We start from the raw sequence: 20,677 nt of genomic DNA, 5'->3' as shown, positions 1-20,677 counted from the left end.
GGGCCCTTCTACACCTTTGGAGGGTAACGCAGCTCCAGGAGGTGTAACACACACACATACACAAACACACAAGCTCCGTGGAGGTTGAGGGCAGCCCACTACGAGCCCGAAGGTGCCTACCTTGCTGATGGGCGTGCCACAGTCTTTGTCCTCGGGGAACTCGAAAAAGAACTGGTCGAGAGCATTGCGCTCAAAGTTGTTCTTGGAGTTGTCTAGGGAGATCTCCGCGCCGTTGAGCAAGCCGTTGGGCCCGTGGACTTGCACGAACACCTTAGCGTCTGTACCGGCGAACATGATGTCGCTGGTTTGCGTGGAGACCTTCCAACGGACCTGCAATGGCCAGGCGCCAGATTAGACCGGAGTTGGTTCGCTACTCAGATCCGAGCAGGCTTATATCATGCGCCCGACTCGCCGGTGCACACGTAGGCATGCACGAAATGCAGGGCACGGAAAGTGCAGCCTCTTACCTTGCCCGGGGCAAGCTGCTTTGCCGCGTCAGAGCTTGATTCCGGTATTGTGACCGTGGTCTTGTCGCCCTTGAGCCAGTCGTTGTAGCGGAACAGAGCCCGCTCGCCGGTCTTCTTGTTCAGGACCTCAATCTGCTGCAGGTGCCAAGCTGCTCCGACACCGCGCTCCACCTGTCCGTGTGAAAAAAGGAACACAGCAGCCACACGAAGGCAGGTGTAAGCGCAAGACACACTGCTACAAGCAGCAGCTGAGGACAAACGTTGGTATCTGCAAGCGCCAATCCATCACCGCAACCAGGTATCACAACCCTGGCCGGCGCAAATGTAAATGAAATCCAAAAGTAGCCCATATCCCGGTTCTAGATGCGCTGATGCACTCGTCCCCCCTTCCAAGCTGCCATTCTGCCAGAGTCCCGTAACGTGTCACCCACCAGTCGCACAATGACCTCCGTGAGCTTGCCAATATCAGAACCCAACACCTTGAACACATCCTCACGGTCCCGCTCAAAGTTGTTGGCTGCCGGGTTCAGCAGCATGTTGGAAGGGCAATGGGCACGGTGTCAGGCAGCAGCGGCTGGTGAATCAGTGCTTTTAGTGCACTGATAGCTTGGTGTGTGGGATTATTGTTAGGGCAGGCGTAACGTACTGCCATGGCATGGGGCATGTGTGTCTGTGTTGTGGCTCGGCCAGTCCTGGAAGCTAACGTAACTGCACACCACATCCCGTGTCAGTAACAGCCACACAGCCCCCCGTGTGCAAGAGCTTTTGACTTGGAACCTGGACTGGACATACATCCGTGCGTACCTACGCCGCTTTGGGACTCCTCACCCGAGTTCTCGAGCCGTGTTTCCCCCATCGCGCCTTTGACGCCCTTGAGCTGTAAGTAGACATCACCGTCCGTACCAGCACCTCGCACATTGGATGTGAAGACGTGCACCTCATACTCCACCTGGCTGTCAGCCTGTATGCACCCCGTAGCACCACATGCGCAGAGGGGACATGAAATGAGACACGCAGCCGAGGGGTGCGGTGGTCAGCCGGTCCAGTAACAGGCCTCAAAAGGTGACTTAAGATTTGGTGGCCGCATGAGGCTTAGGGGACGACTTGCGCCGCCTACTCATGTGGGTCATTTGTTAAACGATGATAATTTAAGGAAATTGCCCTAGCCGTCGCTTGCAGGTATCTGGTGTACCGCACTCGTGCAGTTCCACATAGGAGCGCCCCAGTGGGGTTTCTGTCTGCAGAGAGCCCTCGGCGCGCAGCAGGACAGGCGGGAGCACAGCGAGGGACCCTGACGCACGGCAGCACGCAAGGGACGCGACGGTACCACAGCCAATGCGCAGTGAGCTGGTGACGACTCGGGCTACCTTGGCGACTCCGTCGGCGTACAGCACCCGCGTCCAGCCCTTCTTGTCGTCCAGCCAATCGCCGTACTGGAATCGAGCCGTCTCACTGGTCACAGTGTTGGTGACCGTAATGTGGGCCAAGTGCCAGGCGGCCCCCAGGCCGCTGCCGCTGCATGTCACCTGGCAGCTCTGGAGCTTGCCAATGTCGGGAGCCTGGCAGCGAGGGGGAATTTAAAGATAATATTTAATCGGGTTGCACGAGGGGTGCAACTACGGCATTGGCACTACTGAGCCGGTCTTGAATTCAAGCAGGGGAATGACAGCAATCCAAACGACCGCGGATGTCAAAGGAAGGAAGGAGGACCACTGGAGCTGAAGGGCGTGTCCGATGTGCCACAAGGAGTGTGGGCAAGGACGTGTTTCATTTCTTGCATGACTGCTGTAGGTAGCAGTGCACGAATGCGGCGACATGAACAGTTGTTTTTACTTAGGTACTGGTGTTTGCTGAGCACTTCCCTGCGGTGCGCTGTGCAGAAATTCGTCTCACCGTGAAGAAGAACGTGTCCAGCTGCCCGCGCTCGAAGTCGTTTGCAGACGACTCCAGCGCCCGAGTCCCCGTGTCGCCATTGGTGCCAAAGACAATAATGCTCACGTCGGAGTCCGTGCCTGCGCCACGTACGTTGCTGGTCTGCACCTCCACCTTGTACGTGTTCAAGGACTGGCCCGCCACCCCTGTGTGTGTGTGTGATATCACAGACAGGTAGGGACGGGAATAGGTGTACGTAAGGACATAGGGGATTGGGAAATAGGCAGGCGGGGGCAAGAAGCTCGTGTGGAAGAAAGAAGTTCAACCCATATACAGTAGACATGACGGAATGGCACAGGAGTCCCAGAGCCAACCAGTGTGGAGACACGTCTGTAATCATCTGTAGATTGTGTCATATATAATAGCGTGCCCTGTATAATATACCAGGGCAAAGTCTATAGACAATAACAATTTTACAGATGCAGGAGATGAGCGGCAGGATCCTCTCCCCCATTGGTGTTGGCGCAGCGCTCGTGCTCATGCGGAGAAACGAAATATAAGATCATCGTTCCCACCTGAGAGCAGCTCCTTGCGGCAGCCCTTCTCGCCCTGCTCCTTGCTCTTCCGGAGCCAGTCATTGCAGGGGAAGAAGTACGACTTCTGGGTTGCCCCGCTGAACACCTCTACCTGCGTTGAGCCGTCGAACGTGTCGAAAACCAGACACAGGGGATCAATCAATGGGATGGCTGCGCATTTGACCGCATTTGGTGCCGAATGCCCCCACTGCATGCCCTTCCCTTCCACCTCTTCTGCGGAAGCAAGTGGTTCACTCCCATCCATGGCTTCGTTCGCTTCATGCCACCCCGCCCAGTGGGGTAACCTACATACCTGCTGCAGATGCCAGTCAGATCCCATGCCGCTGTTGTCATGCCAGATTACAATCCGCTGCAGCTCCCCGACGTTGGTCGCCTTGAGCACGAAGTTGTCTACCTGGCCGCGCTCAAAGTTGTTGGCTGCAGTCTCTAACCGCGACTGGCCCACGGAGCCCTGGTCGCCATGCAGTTCAATGAACACGTTGGCGTCTGTGCCAGCGCCCCTGTGTGCAGAAGCGAGAAAATTAAGAACACGGGCGGGGGGCCCGCGCCGTCGATCCAGCATAACACTTAACTTCTGTGGCGACACGGTGGGTATTTAGCTTCCAGTGCCGGCGGTAGATACGCCGCAGCCGCCGCTATTTGCCATAGACCCAAATATGCGTACAACGGTACATGACATTCCTCTATCCCGGCAAAATAAGCATCTTGTCCTGAAGAAGGAGAAAAAACACCAAATTCCATGCAACATCTTGTTTGCATTAAAGCCTCTTCCCCTAGCATTGTAGGCTTCCTTATCTGTGTAAATGGGTAGCTTTTAGTTCTTTTCCATCAGCCCTATAGCCCCACACATTCCCTGCCTGCATCCACATCTCACCTAATGTCGGAGGTGTAGGTAGTGATGCGGTACTCAACCAAGTCTGTGGTGGGGCCCGCACCGCCGTCTCGGTTGATGTAGTGCTCTAAGCCGTTCTTCTCGTCGATCCAGCCTCGGAAGGGAAACGAGTACTGCGTATTAGTGGCGGAGCTCACCACGTCCACGCTGTCCAGGTGCCAAGCGGATCCCAGGCCGGTGCCGCTGGAGCGGATGCGGATGCGTTCTACCTCACCCACATCGGGGCCGGTCAGGATGAATGTGTCGGTCTGGGCGGTGTGGCACATTGGCCGGAACCATGGGACGGCGTCACGTGATGGTGTGGGGAGGCCATAGGAAACAGCGCATGCACATGCAGCACTGGAGGTTAAAATACAAGGATGGAATTTCAGCATTGTGATGTTTGTCATGGGGCAAGCCCCGGTTGGCTGGTTGATATGAAAAGGCCTTCTGGCTCTTTCTGAGCTGGTGCCCATCACGTATAGCCATAGGCCCTTCCTACCTACTGAACTCCTATGTCGCATAGCAGCCTTGAGCAAATCCCAGCGCCATGAGCTCTTCATAATGAATTGCGACCCGACGACGCTCACACTCCGGCCGTAGCCTTCTAAGCACGGGAGCACGGGTCGGAAAGCGTATCCGGCACCGCTACTGGATGGCGCATACGTCGCAACTAGGCTGCACGTGACACAACCAGCTGCTGGTAAAATGCAAACAGTACGAGCAGCCCAGCCCACCTTGTTGCGCTCGAAGTTATTGGTGCTGTTATCCAGCGGCCGTTCCCCCGTGTCACCCTTGGGGCCGTAGATGGTGATGAATACGTCCGAATCTGTACCAGCGCCACGCAGGTCGGATGTCTTCACGATGACCCGGTAGCTGACAGGCGCAGCCCCGCCCGCACCAGTCACCAGCGTGCGCTTGCAACCCTCCGCGCCCGTAACCTTGCTGACCTCAAGCCATTCGTTGCATGGGAACACGTAGAGCTTCTGCAGGACCGGGTGGTACACCTCCACCTGCTGCAGGTGCCATGAGGAGCCTATGCCTGCATGGAAGAGTTTGAGTATAGTGCGATTATTGTCCGGAATGTGATGGACTGATGGTTTTTACATGAAGGAGTTTGCGTTGCCCATTGTGGTTCCTGAAGCCCACCAGGAACTACGAAGATGAAGGTCACACACATCCAATGTGTGGCGTGACGTGATGTAAATTTGCCACGATGGCGCATTATCAATCCATCAGTTCATGCTAGGGTTGTGCAGGGGTTACAGGAAGTGCAGCTCAGGGCAATAGAAGGAGCATCAACGCGGAACGACGCCGAAATCGGTGGATTAGGATCGCAACAATCATACCTGGTTACATGGATAGTCCAAGGGAGGATTAATCCATGTACCATGGGGTTACGGTTGTTTCGCAGCAGGACGAGCCAAGACGAGCTGCAGCCCCGATGCCGTCGCACCACGTGGGTGATAAACGGTGGCGGCTGCATGTACACATGTGGGGATGATGCCCCGTGCGGCGCCGCCTGCCTTGCTAGGCTACCCGGGGTGGACTCACCGGTGTTGTCGTGGCCAATAACGATGTTTTGAAGCTCCCCCACGTCGGTTCCCGACACCATGAACTCGTCCTTGCGGCCCCGCTCGAAGTCTGCAATTACGAGACCAGACACCAGAGCGAACCATGGGCCACATGTTCGATGATGCAGGCATCATAATTATTGTAAGTTGTTCGGTTTGCTGCCGTGACACCCTATGCGCCTTTGCGTCCCACGTAAGGCATATGTAGGACTCCATAAGCACACGACCATGGCAGCTGTGACGCTTTCATGGCGAAAACTGCGGTAGTCCCTGCTTGGTAACTTACTGTTTGCGTTTGAGTCCAGAGCAGTCTTCCCTACGAAGGCCTTGTCGCCGTGCATCTCGATGAATACGTTGGCGTCCGTGCCAGCACCCCTGCCACCCGCCGGGATCATAGGTTCAGAGATGTCGGGAGCTCTCGGGCCGCAGACTGCAGCTGCCCCCTCCTGTCCCCACATTCACCGGTCTCACAACGTAACTTCGTAGCAGTCGTCAAACTACAGCTCTGGCCTCATGCTCCCTTTGCATTCCCCCTCCTTTTGCTTCAATGCGCTTCTCATGGACCTGCACGGAATCTGCACGGTGATGCAAGACTAGTTCCCACCCAGTGCAGCCCCCCCACCACAAGCAGCATCTTGCATATCGCAAAAGCCATACAGGATAGTCGCACAAGGGCGCCGTACCCCTTGTTGCCAGGTGGATGTCCTCACCGTACATCGGATATGGTACCGAGTGGAACTGTACTCACCTGATGTCAGATGTATATACAGTGACGCGGTACTTGACCAGATCGGCGTCGGCGGTGGGGTCGGGGATGCCATCCCCGTCGCGGTCGGGGTACAATACGTGTTCTAAGCCGTTCTTCTCGTCGACCCACTTGGCGAAGGGGAACACCAGTTTCTCGCCCGTGGCGGTTGACTGCACCTCCACCTTGTTTAGGTGCCAGGCAGAACCCATGCCCGTGCCGCTGCTGCGGATCTTGATCTTCTGGATGGCTCCAATGTTGCCGCTGGCAATGATAAAATTGTCCACCTGGGACCGGAAGGCAAGGAACGAATGAGGCCGGCGGCAAAGTGAAGCCTGAGCAACATTTTACTGGAGATCTACAAGAGACTGAAGGTATGGCCAAGTTACCTTTTATCACCGAAACATTTACAGGTGGCAATCCGGCTGTGTGTGGGAACATGGAAGGATCAGTTTGAGAGCTGGATGTGGCCCACAGCCCAGCCCACCTTATTCCGCTCAAAGTTGTTGGTGCTGTTGTCCAGCTTGCGCTCGCCCGTGTCGCCATTTGGCCCGTATATGGTGATGAACACATCCGCATCCGTGCCCGCACCGCGGATGTCCGAGGTGTACACGGTCACCTGTCAGCCGCACAGCCGCAACAGACGCGCAACACCGGATGCGCGAGGTCATGGTGTAGTAGCTGGCCGCTGGAAAGGCCTCTAGAAATGCTAGTGGAGCGCCTTAGCGCGTATATGTAGACGTCATGTGTGCCGTTTTATGTACCAGTTACTACACATGGCCATGCACCTCACACATGGCCTCATGTGCAACAATCTGAGCTTGTCAAGTTTAGCTATGGGTTTCTGTTCAATCCTGAAGGCGGACAGGCGGACAGACCATGCACACACGCACGCAGTACGCACACCAACTCGGGAGGGAGGCAGAGGCAGAGCGGCGCGGCAGACTCGTACAAAGCGCCAGGAGCTGGAACGTGGTCAGCATACCCAGGGACCCAACACCACGTGCTGTGGCTAGCCCAGTGGGAAGGCAGGCATCGGATGCGCTGGAAATCGGGCTATAGCCCCGGACGAGCCTTTGATGGCGGCGGCTGGAAGCTATCATAAGGCTCACCTTGTAGTTGGTGGGCCCTTTTTGGTCAGGGTGCCCTGCCAGCAGCTCCTTGCGCAGGCCGCTCTCGTCGCTGCCGACTTTCCGCAGCCAGTCGTTGCAGGGGAAGAAATAGGTCTTGTTTGTGGCGGGGTTGGTGACCTCCACTTGCTCCAAGTGCCAATCGGACCCCAAGCCGCTGTTGTCATGCCGGATGACGATGCGCTGCAGGTGGCCCACATCGGAGCCACGGATCTTGAATGTATCAGAGCGCCCTCGCTCAAAGTTGTTGGCTGCAGTGATGCGTACAAGCAGTGGCAGGAGCGAGATTATAAAGCGTTTTGGGGTGCGATGTAATAGGTGTCGGTTAGCAGGTGTAAGGCCCTCGCCCTCGCTCCCGCCCCTGCTGACTGCTATTGATCCGAGAGGCGACACCTGCCGCAAGTAACGGCTTACACGCATCTTGTAAACAACCCCACAGCCATATCTGATCTCCACGCAAACGACTACATCACTGGCACATCCAATCGTGTGGCGAACTGCTATTCGTGGTAACCCTGACAGGCTCACTGGCGTTGTCAAGGCGCGTCTCCCCCATGGCGCCCTTGTCGCCGTGCATCTCGATGAATACGTTGGCGTCCGTGCCAGCACCCCTGCCACCCGCCGGGATCACAGGAGGGGACGTTGGGACATTGCCATTAATATAGCCCGCATGCAATGCTGCAATTTGCGCTGTAACCTCCCGAAGAGTCCGTAATATCCGGAGCAATTTGTCGCGTAGAGATGAAATCGCCTGGGTAGTAGGCCCTTGCCGTTGTTCTCTGCACACTATTATGGTTAACCCGTGCTGCGCTTCTGCCTGCATCACCTGCCCAACCTGTTGGTGCGTTCGAATCCCAAGGGCCAGCTCTATTTCCCCCACTCCTATCCATGCATGATGCCAGTCTTATGTATTGGCACCCTATTGGCACTTGGCCTCCGACACCATCCATGCAACCCGTGGGTGTGGCCAACTCGCTATGCAAAGAGGTCCGGCTCCAGCATGCACACATCAGCCAGCGGGTGGCCAGTAGGCCCTATCCCAACCAGGCCGGATGCGAGCAAATTCATCGTTGGACTGGTGTGGGTTGACGGTGCAACCCCTAAACCCGCCTGACGGCTGCACCTCCTCACCTGATGTCCGAGGTGTGCGTGGTGATGGTGTACTCCACTATAGGGCCCCCCACCAGCGCATCTCCCTTCCCGTCGCCGTCGCGGTCCGGTGTGAGCAGCTGGGAGAGGCCGTGCTCCTTGTCAATCCAGTTGTGGTAGGGGAAGACCGCCTGCTCACCGGTGTTGGTGTTGACGACCTCCACCTTGGCCAGGTGCCAGGCGGAGCCGAAGCCCGAGTTGTTGTGGCCGATGCGCAGCGACTGGAAGCTGCCCACGTCAGGCGCCTGGATGAAGAACGTGTCCACCTGGGCAGCGGAATGAGGTGGGCAGGGAGACCGGGTGTTGCAACAATACCTACCGCCTGCCGCGGCTGCAGCCCCCTGCCGAACACCGAAATGGACCCCACCTGTCAAACACGTGGAATGTGCCGAACAATACTTATGCCCTTGAACACGATGTAATCGCACCGCCGCCAGGTCATCAGCCCCTTCCTTACTGAACGGTTCGCCCAACACACCTTATTCCGCTCAAAGTTGTTGGTGCTGTTATCCAGCTTGCGCTCGCCCGTGTCGCCCTTGTCGCCAAACAGCTGCATGGTCACGTCCGCGTCTGTGCCCGCACCGCGCAGATCGGAGGTGGTGACCACCACTCGGTAGGTGCAGATGCCGTTTGCGGGCACCTTGCCCGGCTCCAGTTTGCGTTCGCAGGCGCCCTTTAACCAGTCGTTGCACATCATGAAATAGCGCTTCTGCAGACCTGCAGAGGTGAGGCGTCACACGGAGAAGCAGCAGGAAGGCAGATGGCGGTTCACTGGGCAGAACGCAGATCTAGTCCATACGGAGCTACATAACAGGGTTAACGGCACTTGTAGACACGCCACCATGCAGCGCAACAGCGGCGATCGTGTCGGTGAGTGCGAGGCCCCCAACACGCATAAGTATATCAACGACATCATCGCGCAGTAGGAACGAGTTCAGGAGTGCATGGCTCGCTCCTCGTCAGCCCGATGCTGTTCAGCAGAGCGGCCAGCCCGCAGACACCATGTGCATGTTGCAGAGGTTACCCCATCGCCACCACCAGGCCTGTAGTGTGCGATGGGCCTGGCACCCCATCGCCACCACCAGGCCTGTAGTGTGCGATGGGCCTGGCACCCCATCGCCACCACCAGGCCTGTAGTGTGCGATGGTCCTGGCACCCCATCGCCACCACCAGGCCTGTAGTGTGCGATGGTCCTGGCACCCCATCGCCACCACCAGGCCTGTAGTGTGCGATGGTCCTGGCACCCCATCGCCACCACCAGGCCTGTAGTGTGCGATGGTCCTGGCACCCCATCGCCACCACCAGGCCTGTAGTGTGCGATGGTCCTGGCACCCCATCGCCACCACCAGGCCTGTAGTGTGCGATGGTCCTGGCACCCCATCGCCACCACCAGGCCTGTAGTGTGTGATGGGCCTGGCACCCCATCGCCACCACCAGGCCTGTAGTGTGCGATGGTCCTGGCACCCCCTGGCCCCACCAAGCCGCACCTACCGGGGTGGAACACCTCCACAGACTGCAGGTGCCAGTCGCCGCCCATGCCCAGTGACCGGTTATCCTTCTTGACAACCACGTGCTGCAGCTCGCCAATGTCCACGAACGATAACTTGAAGATGTCCTTGCTGCCCCGCTCGAAGTTGTTTGCGGAGGTGTCGAGCGTCATAGCGCTGGTAGAGGCCTGTGACGAGCAACAGGCAGGACGGCAATGCAGAGCGCAGGAAAGGCTGTACGGAGTGTCCAGGAAAGGGGCCATGCAGCAGGTACCTACCATGTAAAGCGTACACTGGGTTATTTATCAACCCAGTCAGCGGGGGCGAAACCTTGGGAGAGCAGATAAGATGTCGGGAGGGTGAGCGGCCTCGCTCACCTTATCGCCATGCAGCTCGATGCTGACGTTGTCGTCTGTGCCAGCGCCGCGGATGTCGGAAGTGTAAATGGTCACCTGGCGCAAGGAGTAGGCAGTGGACACAGCCAAGTTCATCTTTGCAAGCATTCTCAATGCAAAGCCTGGGCCCTCGCGCACGTGAAATAACTTGGCACGCGGCTAGTCTCCAATACTGCCTTTCTTAAGCCCTCCCTGATTCGATGGTTTTTTTCCTTGCTGGGGCATGCGCCATCTGTTCCTGAGCCCTCCCGCACTGGTGTGGCACAGAGCTGGCGCACCTGCGTGGTTCACCCCTACGCCCACACAAACCTTAACCGCGCTCGCCCAGCACCTTCAAGCTCTCTACACAATCCCCACTCCTCGCTCTAACGCACAGATGGACACACCTCGTACTGCAGCAGATTGCCCAGCGCTCCGTCCACACCCCTGGGCAGCAGCGTCTGCTGCAGAGAGGCCATGTCGGAAGGGTCCAGCCACTTGCCGCAGGGGAACACCGTGATGCGGTTGCGCACCGTGTCCAGCACCTCCACCTCGGATAGGTGCCACGCAGCGCCCAGCCCGCTGCCATCGCTTGTGACCTGCGCGCCAGCAGGAGCAGCCAACGACTTGAGCCGTGCCAACAACGGGGCAAACACAATGGCCTGGACCATGCGCCAACGGTAGATGTCTGCATTCCTATCTTTGGGACTCTTTGATTGCACTCAGGAGGTGTTAATGGTGAGAGGACGCACACTAGATTTGCCTGGTTAACCAGAGGTTAGGCCACTCGGTCTTATCCTGCAAGCAGCCTCTTCCTGCACGACCCCGGTGCATGCAGCCCTCCCTTGCCCCTTGCTCCCTTCCGGCGCAACCTACGACGATGTGTGTCAGGTCGCCCAGGTCCGCGCCCTTGATAATGAAGGTATCCAAAGCGCCCCTCTCGAAATTGTTAGCTGCAGGAACGTGAACATGAGAGCAGAAAGCCATAAGCAGCTAGCATGCAAGCTCCATGAGCTGCCAAGCTCACAGCTAATTGTACAAGCGCTAGGAAGCAAGTGCGCATAAAGTCCAGAGGCCCCATGCCGGGTGCCCTATACGTAGCTGAGGACGACGTATAGTCCCCCGAATTCCCTCTTCCTCCCTCGGCGGTCTCACCGGAGTTGTCGAGCTTGTGCGTGCCACTGCTAGTGGGCTTGTCTTCAAGCTTGCCGAACATGGCCAAGGTCACATTGGCGTCCGTGCCCGCCCCCCGAATGTCCGAAGTCTTGACAACGACCTACGACAAGCCAATCAGAAGCACGACCCAAATGAGATTTGCGCAGCCACGGCTGTGAGTCGCATCGCCCGGTCGGCCATCTCCTGGTTGCCAGTTGTCATGGAATGCAGTCGCTCTTGAATAAACCTTAGCAGACACGCCCACAACGACACACATCGGCATATGCTTTTGAGGAACGTGATGTCCCCCTCTAACACAGCGGCACACGTAGCACCAGCACATACACACGAGAGCAACCACGGTACGACCGCACCGCTGTGTCGCAGGTACGCGGTAGAGTTGCACAACGTACAATTTATTGCTGCTGCCCTCTGAGAATGCCTTGCATTAACCTGTGTGAAAACCTGCCGACCGTTGGATAAACCGTGTGACAAAAGGTCATGTCATCCCGTACCTTGTACGTGTTGCTGCCGCCAGCTTTGCCCGGCACAAGCTGCACCCTTCTTTTATTGCTGTTGATCCAGTCGTCGTAGTAGAAGAACTGCCGCAGCTTGGTGTTGAGATGGGTCACCTCGACGCTTTCCAGACCCCACTGTTGCCCGAAAAGTCCGCCGAGCTTGCCGCCAGCGCTCTGCTGCGTCGCGAAGCCGATTTCAATCTTCTGTATCTCCCCTAGCTCCACGTGCCCCAGGTTCAACGTAAAGTCATCGGTCTGTAAACGAAGTGCCCCGAGGGAGGAGAAAAAGCCATAGAATGCAAAGCGGCAACAGCAGCCAGGCGATGGGTACGCGGCCAGGTGCAGAGGGAAGGGTGACGAGGTGATTGCCAGTTAAAAACCTAGCCGGTTACAAGCTTGATGATTGCGCACGCAAATGGTGCCTTCCTTGTCTGGCAGAGTTGCTGGGCAGAGCAGCACCGAGCAGCGCAAAAGGGAATGAGGGATACAGGGACCGCAGGGCCATGTGCAAAGGGGAAATCACAAAACAGTTCCAGCTACGGCAAGGACCCAAACGTTCCTGCTGCGCACCTGGTTGCGTTCGAAGTTGTTTGCCGAGGACTCGAGCTTTAGCTCTGGGCTGTTCTTGGTAGCGCCCATGAGGATGATGGAGACATCCGAGTCTGTGCCGGCCCCCCGCTTGTCGCTGGTACGCACAGATACTTTATACACCTGCTTGCCGCTGGTGGCTGTACGGCGAAAAAGAGAGTGCAGCGGGACGGATGGCGTCGGCGGTACGGGTTGAGGGGGAGGAAATGTACGAGCCTCCTAAGACACGCAAACCCATCAGGAGCGGGGTTTAAAATGCACGAAGAGATGCTTATACACACGCAGCGTACAGCTCCTGTGAACACATATGCGATTGATTTGCTGGGCCATGTAAGACGGCAACAGAAGCCAATAGGACTCTTTGTTGCGTCCAGCGAGAGCATCAGTGCCACCGACAGCGCTTTCGGCATACATCGCGTGTTTTTTTTCCGGAGGCCGCTCATAAAACGAAGGTGGCCAAGCCTCGCCCGCATGTGTGCAGCATCGCAAGCTCTTACCATCTGTGGGCTCAAGAGTGATTGTGAGGGTATTCAGCTTGGCATCAAGCCACTGATCGGCGAGGAAGTAGTACGTCTCTTGCCGCGCCTACGGAAGCGGCGATGCACAGGGACAAGGACAATAAAAAGTTCCCAAGCTTAAGTTCCCAAGTGACCAAGGATAAGCTACCGTCAGGCTCAGCTGTCGTACGGTAACAAGTCATGGTACGGCACGCGCAGGGAGGCGACGTAGTCGCTCTGGCACAGCACCAGAAATGTGTATACAGGTGCAGCATATGTCGGTGAAGCGGCGTGTACAGAAACCCTTCCCCAAGCACACCTACCTGAATTCCCTCCCTACCCCAGGCTGCCGTATGGGCTCCTCCTCTCTGCAGTTCATGCGCCGCTAAATCTAAACCTAAATCTATATCACACCTGGTAAATGACCTCCACGTGGTCTAGGTGCCAGGCTGGCCCCAGGCCCTTGTTGTCGTGGCCGATCTGAAGCTTCTTAATCGCCCCCACGTCCACGCTCTCCGTGATGAACTCGTCACGCGCACCCTTCTCGAAGTTATTACGGGAGTTCTCCAGCACGAACGTGGGCGTGTTGGCCTTCTCGCCCATCAGCATGCAGCTCACGTTCGCGTCGGTGCCCGCACCGCGGATGTCGGAAGTGAAGGTAATGATGGTGTACCTGTTTCACAGCATGCGCCCGCCCACACATGAGCCCCCATGTCCTTCGGAACCCAGCTCTAGGGCCTGGCGGAATCCGCTGATATTCCTGGAGGAATCACTGATGCGTTGTATGCAGGATTTTTTGCATGCAGGACGACTCTTCCACTGCCCCCAAATCGGATACACATAAGGCCGCATGCAACTCAAGAAGATTTGAACACAGAGGCGAAGCGATGCATGTATCCACCTGCAGAGCTGCTGCTCGGTGCCGTCCGACGGGAACAGCTCCACCTCCGTCTTGTACGGCGGGTCATCGCGTGACAGCCAGTTGTTGTAGTAGAAGGAGCACTGCTGGCCCGTGTTGACTAGCAGCACGTCCACCTGGGGGGCAAAACGTAACGTACACGTGAAACCCGTGGCAACGGCACTAAGTACACGAAGTTCGTCTCCGTCACAATGCAGGCATATAATGTCAGGTGCCGGCTGGATACGCGACTGGTGTTCCACCTTCCAGGCCCGACAGCTATTAGCCACCCGCGTATAGCAGCAAAAAATCCTAACGCCTCGGGGATCGGAGACGCCCACCTTGTTCAGGTGCCACGCCGCCCCCATTCCGGAATTGTCGTGGCCGATCAGTATGCGCTTGATGACGCCCACGTTGGGCAGGCTGGGAAAGCTGAAGACGTCCACTGCGGCTCGCTCGAAGTTGTTTTTCGAGTTGTTGAGCGCCACACGACCGGTCGCGGCCGGCTGGCCATCCCTGAGTTGTGCAGGCGGCCAACAGGGAAGCAGAGGGCCTCACTGGGCTCGGACCGGCGTAGTCCTAAAGCTATGTATGTGGATATGCCTCGAGTACCGTAACCCGACCACGTCTCTCTGCATGGTGCGCTACATCTGCTACTACACGTGGAACCTTGCCAGCCAGGTACACGTCCCGGTAGCCCTGCCCTGCAGCTTACATTTCCCCGTGGACCTCGATGAACACGTTTGCATCAGTGCCCCCGAACTTGATGTCCGAGGTATACACCGTGATTTTGTACTGCGCCTTTGTGGCCTTGGCGTCCCTGGGTGCCACCGGCAGAACGCGCTCGATGGCCTGGTCACCCTCCTTCTTGTCAAACCACTTGCCGCACGGAAAGAAGTAGCTCATGCCCGTGGCGTCATCTAGTATCTCCACGTAATCCAGGTGCCAGCCTGTGCAAGGACCATCCGACCAGAAGCGCACACGGTAACGCATTTGGGCACTCCGTCAAACTACAACCATTGTCCGGCCTGTGCAGGCACATTCCTGGCAAGTTCATGGAGTTTTACACATGAAGGAATAACTCCATATGGCAAGTGATAAGTCAAGGCAATGGTGCGCTAGTCCCCGCTACACTCCTGCAAACAACTGCACCCACCAGGTGCCATGCCCGCATTGTCGTGGCCGATCCGGATCTTCGTCAGGTTGCCGCAGTTGCGATACTTCTTCAGCATGAATTTGTCCACGGCAGCCCGCTCAAAGTTGTTGGTGCTGTTGTCGAGGGTGATGCGTTTGCCGGTGATCTGCGGGAAAGTCGCCAGCCACCCACGCGGGTGTGTGAGACCAATCAGGTGCGTAACACAGTTAGCGCCCTAGCTAAACCTCGCAGTGGCTATGTGCTTGACGTGCAGAGCTCACGCAATCGTTCAGAAGCGAAACATAGCGATTTAGCGAAGCCTCGCTTGACATACGCCAAGCACCCCATGGAAGTAGCCTCCTCAGGGTCCACGGCCCCGTAACTTCACGGCTTGCGAAAAATCGGTATGCTGCCTTGTGATTCATGGGTGCCATTGCCGGCCTCATGGGCTCACCTCCTTGCCGCCGTTCTCCCCAGTAATCTCCAGGTAGACGTTCGCGTCGGTGCCCGCGCCACGCAGATCGGACGTGACGACTGTGACCGTGTAATCCGTGTTCTCCCCGCCCACCTCCGCCACCTTCAGCCGCCTCCGTATCAGGCCGTCCTCCTCGCCCTTGTCAAACCACCTGCCAAACATTAACACCAGGTCCAACATAACACCACCGATGGGCACCGTCAGCTGCCACAAGCTGACGTGCAACATGGGATCCGCCTTGTGCTTGTGGCGGTTCCCGAGAGGGACAAGCCATTGCGAAGGGAGCGGTGCCCTCTGCCCTCTGCCCGCATGCACCTCGCCCCTGGCCGCCTGGCCAGCGCCCACTTATTCGAAGCCAGCGGGCGCAGGCAGGTACACATGTCACACACACACACACACACACACCTGTCGCACGGGTAAGCATAGCGCGTTTTGGCGGTTTGGTCCTCGATGATGACCTTGGCGCAGTGCCAGCCCGGCATAAGGCCCGAGTTGTCGTGGCCTATCTCGATCTCTGGGATGGAGCCCAAGTCCGGGAACTCAAAAAAGAACACATCCTCGGCGTTCCTTTCGAAGTTGTTCTTCGAGTTCTCCAGTTTGATCTAAGGGTTCGGAAGGGGACCGCCGGTCAGGGTCAACACATCGATCGGGTGTGGATGAGCGACAATGAGGGTTCTTATGTGATATGGAGCTGCACTTGCTGGACGATTACATCTCATCTACACAAGGTCTGCGGAACGGCAGCCGTCCACCAGGGCGTGCCGTACCGGCATTTAGGAATCCCCTGAGATGTCCATTACTGCATTCCATGAGTAAATAGATGGAGGAAGGCAGCCTGCACGATTTCATATAAACCTTCGGAGATTTACGCAACTCAAAGCGTAACACACACACACATATGCACACACATATATGACACACAAATATCCATTCCCAGGCTTTAGCACTGTGTTCGGACCCAAGCCTGCTGCCTCACGTTCGAGACGGTTGCATTGGAGCCAAAGAGAGAGATGTCCACGTTAGCATCCGTACCGGCTCCACGCAAATCGGATGTGAACACCTGCGCAGCGAAAAATAAGTGGAGTCGACAACCTGGAGCCCGGATGAGTGAGGGCGCCAGCGCTTCGTTGTCGCATCTGTCGCTAGCAGGTTGCTGCTCTCAGGGCCCCAGGTAGAGTGCGGTCCGAACCCACCGTTATTTGGTACTTGTGAGGCAAGGGGACGTCCTTGGCGCCCACGGGGTACAGGGTGACATACGTTTGGCGGTCTCCCTCGTCCTCAGACAGCCACCTGCCCGTGTTGGTGGACCCATAGAAACGTACGATGCAGATGCAAAGAGAAACGAAGAGGAAGTGTTCGGGGCTTTGTTCCAAGCACGTGGCACTGATCAGATGTATCCACACACACACACAGGCGGGAGGGCGTTGAGCAGCAGCGGGATGTGTGCGGCTGGCTGGCAAAGTGGGCGGCTCTGGGGCGGAAGGCACCGTACATCACATCACATGATGCATTCCTGGCCGACCGATGGGCGCATCAGTACCTGTTGGCCACGAACTGCATGTCGGGCATGCTAGGGGTGGACAGCACCACCTCCTGCAGGTGCCAGCTCGGCCCGAAGCCGCTGTTGTCATGACCAATGCGGATGTACTTGATCTCTCCCACCGCCGCCTCCACCTCGAACACATCCGTCTGTCCCCGCTCGAAGTTGTTGGCACTGTTCTCCAGCTTCATCTGAGGACTCTGGTACTTCTTGCCGTTGAGCTCACCGAACAGCTGCAGCGTCACGTTGGCATCAGTACCTGCAGCGGAAGGCAAGTGCCACACAGCATCACTACACGTCACTTCCTAGCAGCACCGTCGAGACGCTCCCGTCCTGCGTATTGCGGCATATCGTTTGGCCGATTGAGCTGGTGGGAGCTGGAGGTCGAGCTGTGTGCAAGACGACCGTGGGTGCTGTATGGAGTTGTAGCGGGCCGGGGTCATTCGACAGCAGCCCGTCACATAGCCGTTCATCAGTAAGCCTGAACATCCAGCGGCGCCCACCTGCTCCTAAGCCCACGCGAACCTGATACCTGCATGTCGGGACCCTGGTAACCTACCGGCACCCTTAATGTCGCTGGTCTTCACCACCACCTTGTATCTGAGCAGCTTCGGCTCGCCGTCCCCGACGGCGCCCGTCAGCTTCAGCAGCCGTACAATCTTCTTGTCTCCGATGTCCGTGGCAAACCACTGGCCTGCACAGAGAAGTGACATCAAGCTTGTGACAACGGCCCGAAAGATGTCCCTATCCGCGATTCCGGGGTTCGTGGACGAGCAGGGACACACGGCCTGCCTCAACCCCGGCGGCAACGAGTTGAGCGCTTTACGGACAACAGAGCACTTGGTCTTACCGCAAGGGAACACGAGCGGAGCGCCATTAAGCGTCTTATTCCGGAGAATAACCCGGTCCAGGTGCCAGCGCGGATTATTTCCCTTGGCGTCGTGACCCACACGCAGCTGGTGCACATCTCCCAGGGGCAGCAGGTCCACCAGGAAGACGTCCGTGCGGTTGCGAGAGAAATTCTCCGGACCGTTCTCCAGCTTGACCTCGCCGCTGGTATTCTTGTTGCCGTACAGCACCATGAACACGTTGGCGTCTGTGCCCGCACCCCTGTGTGTGAAATGAAGCACAAAACGCTTTCGAGGAGGTGCCACTCAACATAAGCTTAAAATTGCCTCGCATGCACAAAACCTGGCCGGGTCTATCTGTATATGTGTGTCTGTTCCAAACCCCAAACAAGGATTGACACAAAACGTGCGATAATGGTGACAATAATGGCGAGCCTCACTTGATGTCCGATGTGACGGTGGTGATCTCGTACGTCTGCAGGCTCTCGCGGCGTTTCCGCTCGCGTTCATCCTCCTCGGCCTTCTTCCTGGCCGCGTCCTCATCTCTGGTGTCCTTGGGCGGTGGGCCAGGCTCCACGTCCACCAGCGCGCGCTTAGGTGCCTCGTACACGTAGACCTCAGGCACGGGCGGCTTAAGGACCAAAACCTTAAGCCACGAACAACACGGCGAGGGTAATGGGGTGACGAGCAAAGGGCGAATGGTGGCGTCAAGCCAAAACACAACACGGGAAAATGGATGTTGCGCGTAAACAGCAAGCATCAGTGGTGACAGTGCACAGAACAGGACACGGTTTTGCCCACAAGCCCCATGTCTTTCTAATGCGGGCTGGTCTCACCTCATCCTGGGCCTCGCGCAACACGCGCCACTGCATGCCGGCGCGGTCCTTGCCGCCCACGGACACCACCCAGCGGTTGTCAGGGCTGAACAGCACGTTCATGACGTGCGAGCAGTGGCCTAGGTACGTCCTGCAGGGGGGCGAAGCGCTGTCGGAACGGCTACAACAGGGTGGGAGATGTCATGATGGCGTGCCGCTGGCTAAGTGCGTGTGCGCGGCGCATCACCCATCTTAGCTGCTCTGCCACTTAGCGCCACTTAGCCCGACCCAGGAAGACACCTGATGCCAGGTACCGTAGCTGACCTGCACGGCGCATCCTCCACTACGCAAGGATAGTTGAAAAGGCGCACACGACCATCGTCGCCTGCCGTTGCTATGATGTCGCCCTCGCCAATGATGGGGTCCGTGTCCGGAAAGATGCCGGTGTTGGACCTGAAGGGAAGTGACAGTGGAGCACGTGGAAGGACACAACCAATCAAGCTTCAACTATTCGGGCATAGCAGCCCGACTGCTGCCTCCCGTACGGTCTAAACAGGAGCCAAATGGCCTTCCATGTGCAGCGAGGACCAGGAGGTAACGCGCCTGCAGAGCCCTGGTATCAGGCAAGGGTGGCTATCAGAGCGACATCCCTTCCTTGGGGGTGGCACTTTAAGGAGTTAGCCCCCCATTCAGAGCCAGGGAGCGTGTCGTAAAGGGATGATGGTCATAGCCTTTAAAGCCTCCGCGCAGCCTTCAAGGGCTTGGCGCACGGCCGGAAGGGGCCCTTCATGGACCTTATCCTTCTATCGTTCCCCTCCCAGCACTCCGAAGCAAAATCTCCCATGCAATGCGCGCGTACCGAAGACTGCATGACACCCGCCCCAGCCCACCTGCAGGCCGCGTTGATGTCTGTACCATCCGTGTCATCCCTCCAGATGCCCATGACCGGGAACCCCAGCGTGCAGGTCCACGTGTGCCACTGCGTATCGCGCTGGTTCTGACGGACCTGCTTCCCGGTCGCCGCCTCAAAGTACAGCAGTTCGTAGGCGCCGCAGGTGGACTGGATGACGCGGCCGTCAACCGACCAGTCTAGATGGGTAATGTAGGAACTGTGGCCCGCGCAGCGCGCCAGACGGCCATAGCTGCAGGCGAATGGGAGGATGCAAGGAAGTTTCCAAGGCCAAGGTTGAATTTCCGACCTCGCATTTCCGACTTTCCACTCTCCTAGCCATTACACCATACCGTACAGACCGAAACTCCAGCCGCTTGGAGATACGGTCGGTCAAGGTTAGAGCACAAGGCCGTGCCCGGCCCGTCTGCGCACCTGAACTATCATGGTGCATCCAAACCTTAAGGAGGCGGTCTGACAACGGCTTGCTAACCAAACGTCCCGAACACGTCTTATATACTTACTGACGGGTGACATCGTAGATGTCGATGAAATTGTCATGGCTTCCGGCGGCGAGTTTGGTGCCGTCCGGGGAGTACTTGAGCTCGTGCACCATCTCCTTAAGGGTGTGCACCTCCGCCACCTTTTGAGTCAGATTCTCCACCAGAAGCACCTGGTTCCATGAAGGTGAGCGCACCCGGAGGGGAAGGAAGCAGTGTGCGAATGGCGCCAGCAGCATTCACAGGTACACACACACTGCACCCGCTGACAGCCTTTCTAGGCGCTCAGACGCGCCGATCCAGAGTGGATAAGGAACGCCACCAGCCAAGACGTCAGCAAGGCGCTATCATACAGCAGCTTCCACGAGCTTGGCAATTAAGGCCACAGTTCTTTATTCCAAACCTCAACGCGCGCTGCTTGCCGGCCATGAGGCCATGCTTCCTCGCCTGGGCAAATTCCGTCCTCCCTCTAGGCATGATCTGGAGACCCACACCCACGTTTATCGTTGACCCGCAAGCAGAACATGCCGAGATACCCGAGACCTGCCAAAGGA

The 20,677-nt window shown here is 57.4% G+C and overlaps 1 protein-coding gene across 1 annotated transcript in view; it reads right to left on the bottom strand.

Annotated features, from left to right (window-relative positions):
- Positions 1-20,677, bottom strand: part of mot51 (uncharacterized protein) — a gene marked incomplete at both ends in the record, with an annotated part of 28,615 nt that overhangs the window by 2,249 nt on the left and 5,689 nt on the right. Inside the window, 44 exons of the mRNA XM_002946645.1 lie at positions 121-330; positions 468-638; positions 899-984; positions 1,296-1,428; positions 1,835-2,026; positions 2,361-2,545; positions 2,915-3,026; positions 3,228-3,435; positions 3,810-3,852; positions 4,042-4,075; positions 4,544-4,848; positions 5,361-5,450; positions 5,667-5,755; positions 6,129-6,412; positions 6,613-6,744; positions 7,238-7,506; positions 7,784-7,866; positions 8,387-8,670; positions 8,883-9,121; positions 9,896-10,079; positions 10,269-10,343; positions 10,673-10,864; positions 11,142-11,218; positions 11,421-11,541; positions 11,936-12,193; positions 12,509-12,666; positions 13,024-13,111; positions 13,438-13,696; positions 13,925-14,058; positions 14,263-14,437; positions 14,637-14,871; positions 15,078-15,222; positions 15,511-15,745; positions 15,937-16,133; positions 16,508-16,591; positions 16,725-16,821; positions 17,072-17,330; positions 17,631-17,765; positions 17,922-18,181; positions 18,360-18,565; positions 18,756-18,885; positions 19,059-19,187; positions 19,625-19,876; positions 20,148-20,296. Coding sequence (XP_002946691.1) covers positions 121-330; positions 468-638; positions 899-984; positions 1,296-1,428; positions 1,835-2,026; positions 2,361-2,545; positions 2,915-3,026; positions 3,228-3,435; positions 3,810-3,852; positions 4,042-4,075; positions 4,544-4,848; positions 5,361-5,450; positions 5,667-5,755; positions 6,129-6,412; positions 6,613-6,744; positions 7,238-7,506; positions 7,784-7,866; positions 8,387-8,670; positions 8,883-9,121; positions 9,896-10,079; positions 10,269-10,343; positions 10,673-10,864; positions 11,142-11,218; positions 11,421-11,541; positions 11,936-12,193; positions 12,509-12,666; positions 13,024-13,111; positions 13,438-13,696; positions 13,925-14,058; positions 14,263-14,437; positions 14,637-14,871; positions 15,078-15,222; positions 15,511-15,745; positions 15,937-16,133; positions 16,508-16,591; positions 16,725-16,821; positions 17,072-17,330; positions 17,631-17,765; positions 17,922-18,181; positions 18,360-18,565; positions 18,756-18,885; positions 19,059-19,187; positions 19,625-19,876; positions 20,148-20,296 — 7,383 coding nt within the window. The remainder of the gene's footprint in view (positions 1-120; positions 331-467; positions 639-898; positions 985-1,295; positions 1,429-1,834; positions 2,027-2,360; positions 2,546-2,914; positions 3,027-3,227; positions 3,436-3,809; positions 3,853-4,041; positions 4,076-4,543; positions 4,849-5,360; positions 5,451-5,666; positions 5,756-6,128; positions 6,413-6,612; positions 6,745-7,237; positions 7,507-7,783; positions 7,867-8,386; positions 8,671-8,882; positions 9,122-9,895; positions 10,080-10,268; positions 10,344-10,672; positions 10,865-11,141; positions 11,219-11,420; positions 11,542-11,935; positions 12,194-12,508; positions 12,667-13,023; positions 13,112-13,437; positions 13,697-13,924; positions 14,059-14,262; positions 14,438-14,636; positions 14,872-15,077; positions 15,223-15,510; positions 15,746-15,936; positions 16,134-16,507; positions 16,592-16,724; positions 16,822-17,071; positions 17,331-17,630; positions 17,766-17,921; positions 18,182-18,359; positions 18,566-18,755; positions 18,886-19,058; positions 19,188-19,624; positions 19,877-20,147; positions 20,297-20,677) is intronic.

The sequence above is a fragment of the Volvox carteri genome (genome assembly GCF_000143455.1).
Source record: "Volvox carteri f. nagariensis unplaced genomic scaffold VOLCAscaffold_4, whole genome shotgun sequence".
Classification (NCBI taxonomy): Eukaryota; Viridiplantae; Chlorophyta; class Chlorophyceae; order Chlamydomonadales; family Volvocaceae; genus Volvox; species Volvox carteri.
The sequence above is the reverse complement of the archived record's forward strand: the minus strand, read 5'-3'. Positions and strand labels throughout refer to the sequence as shown.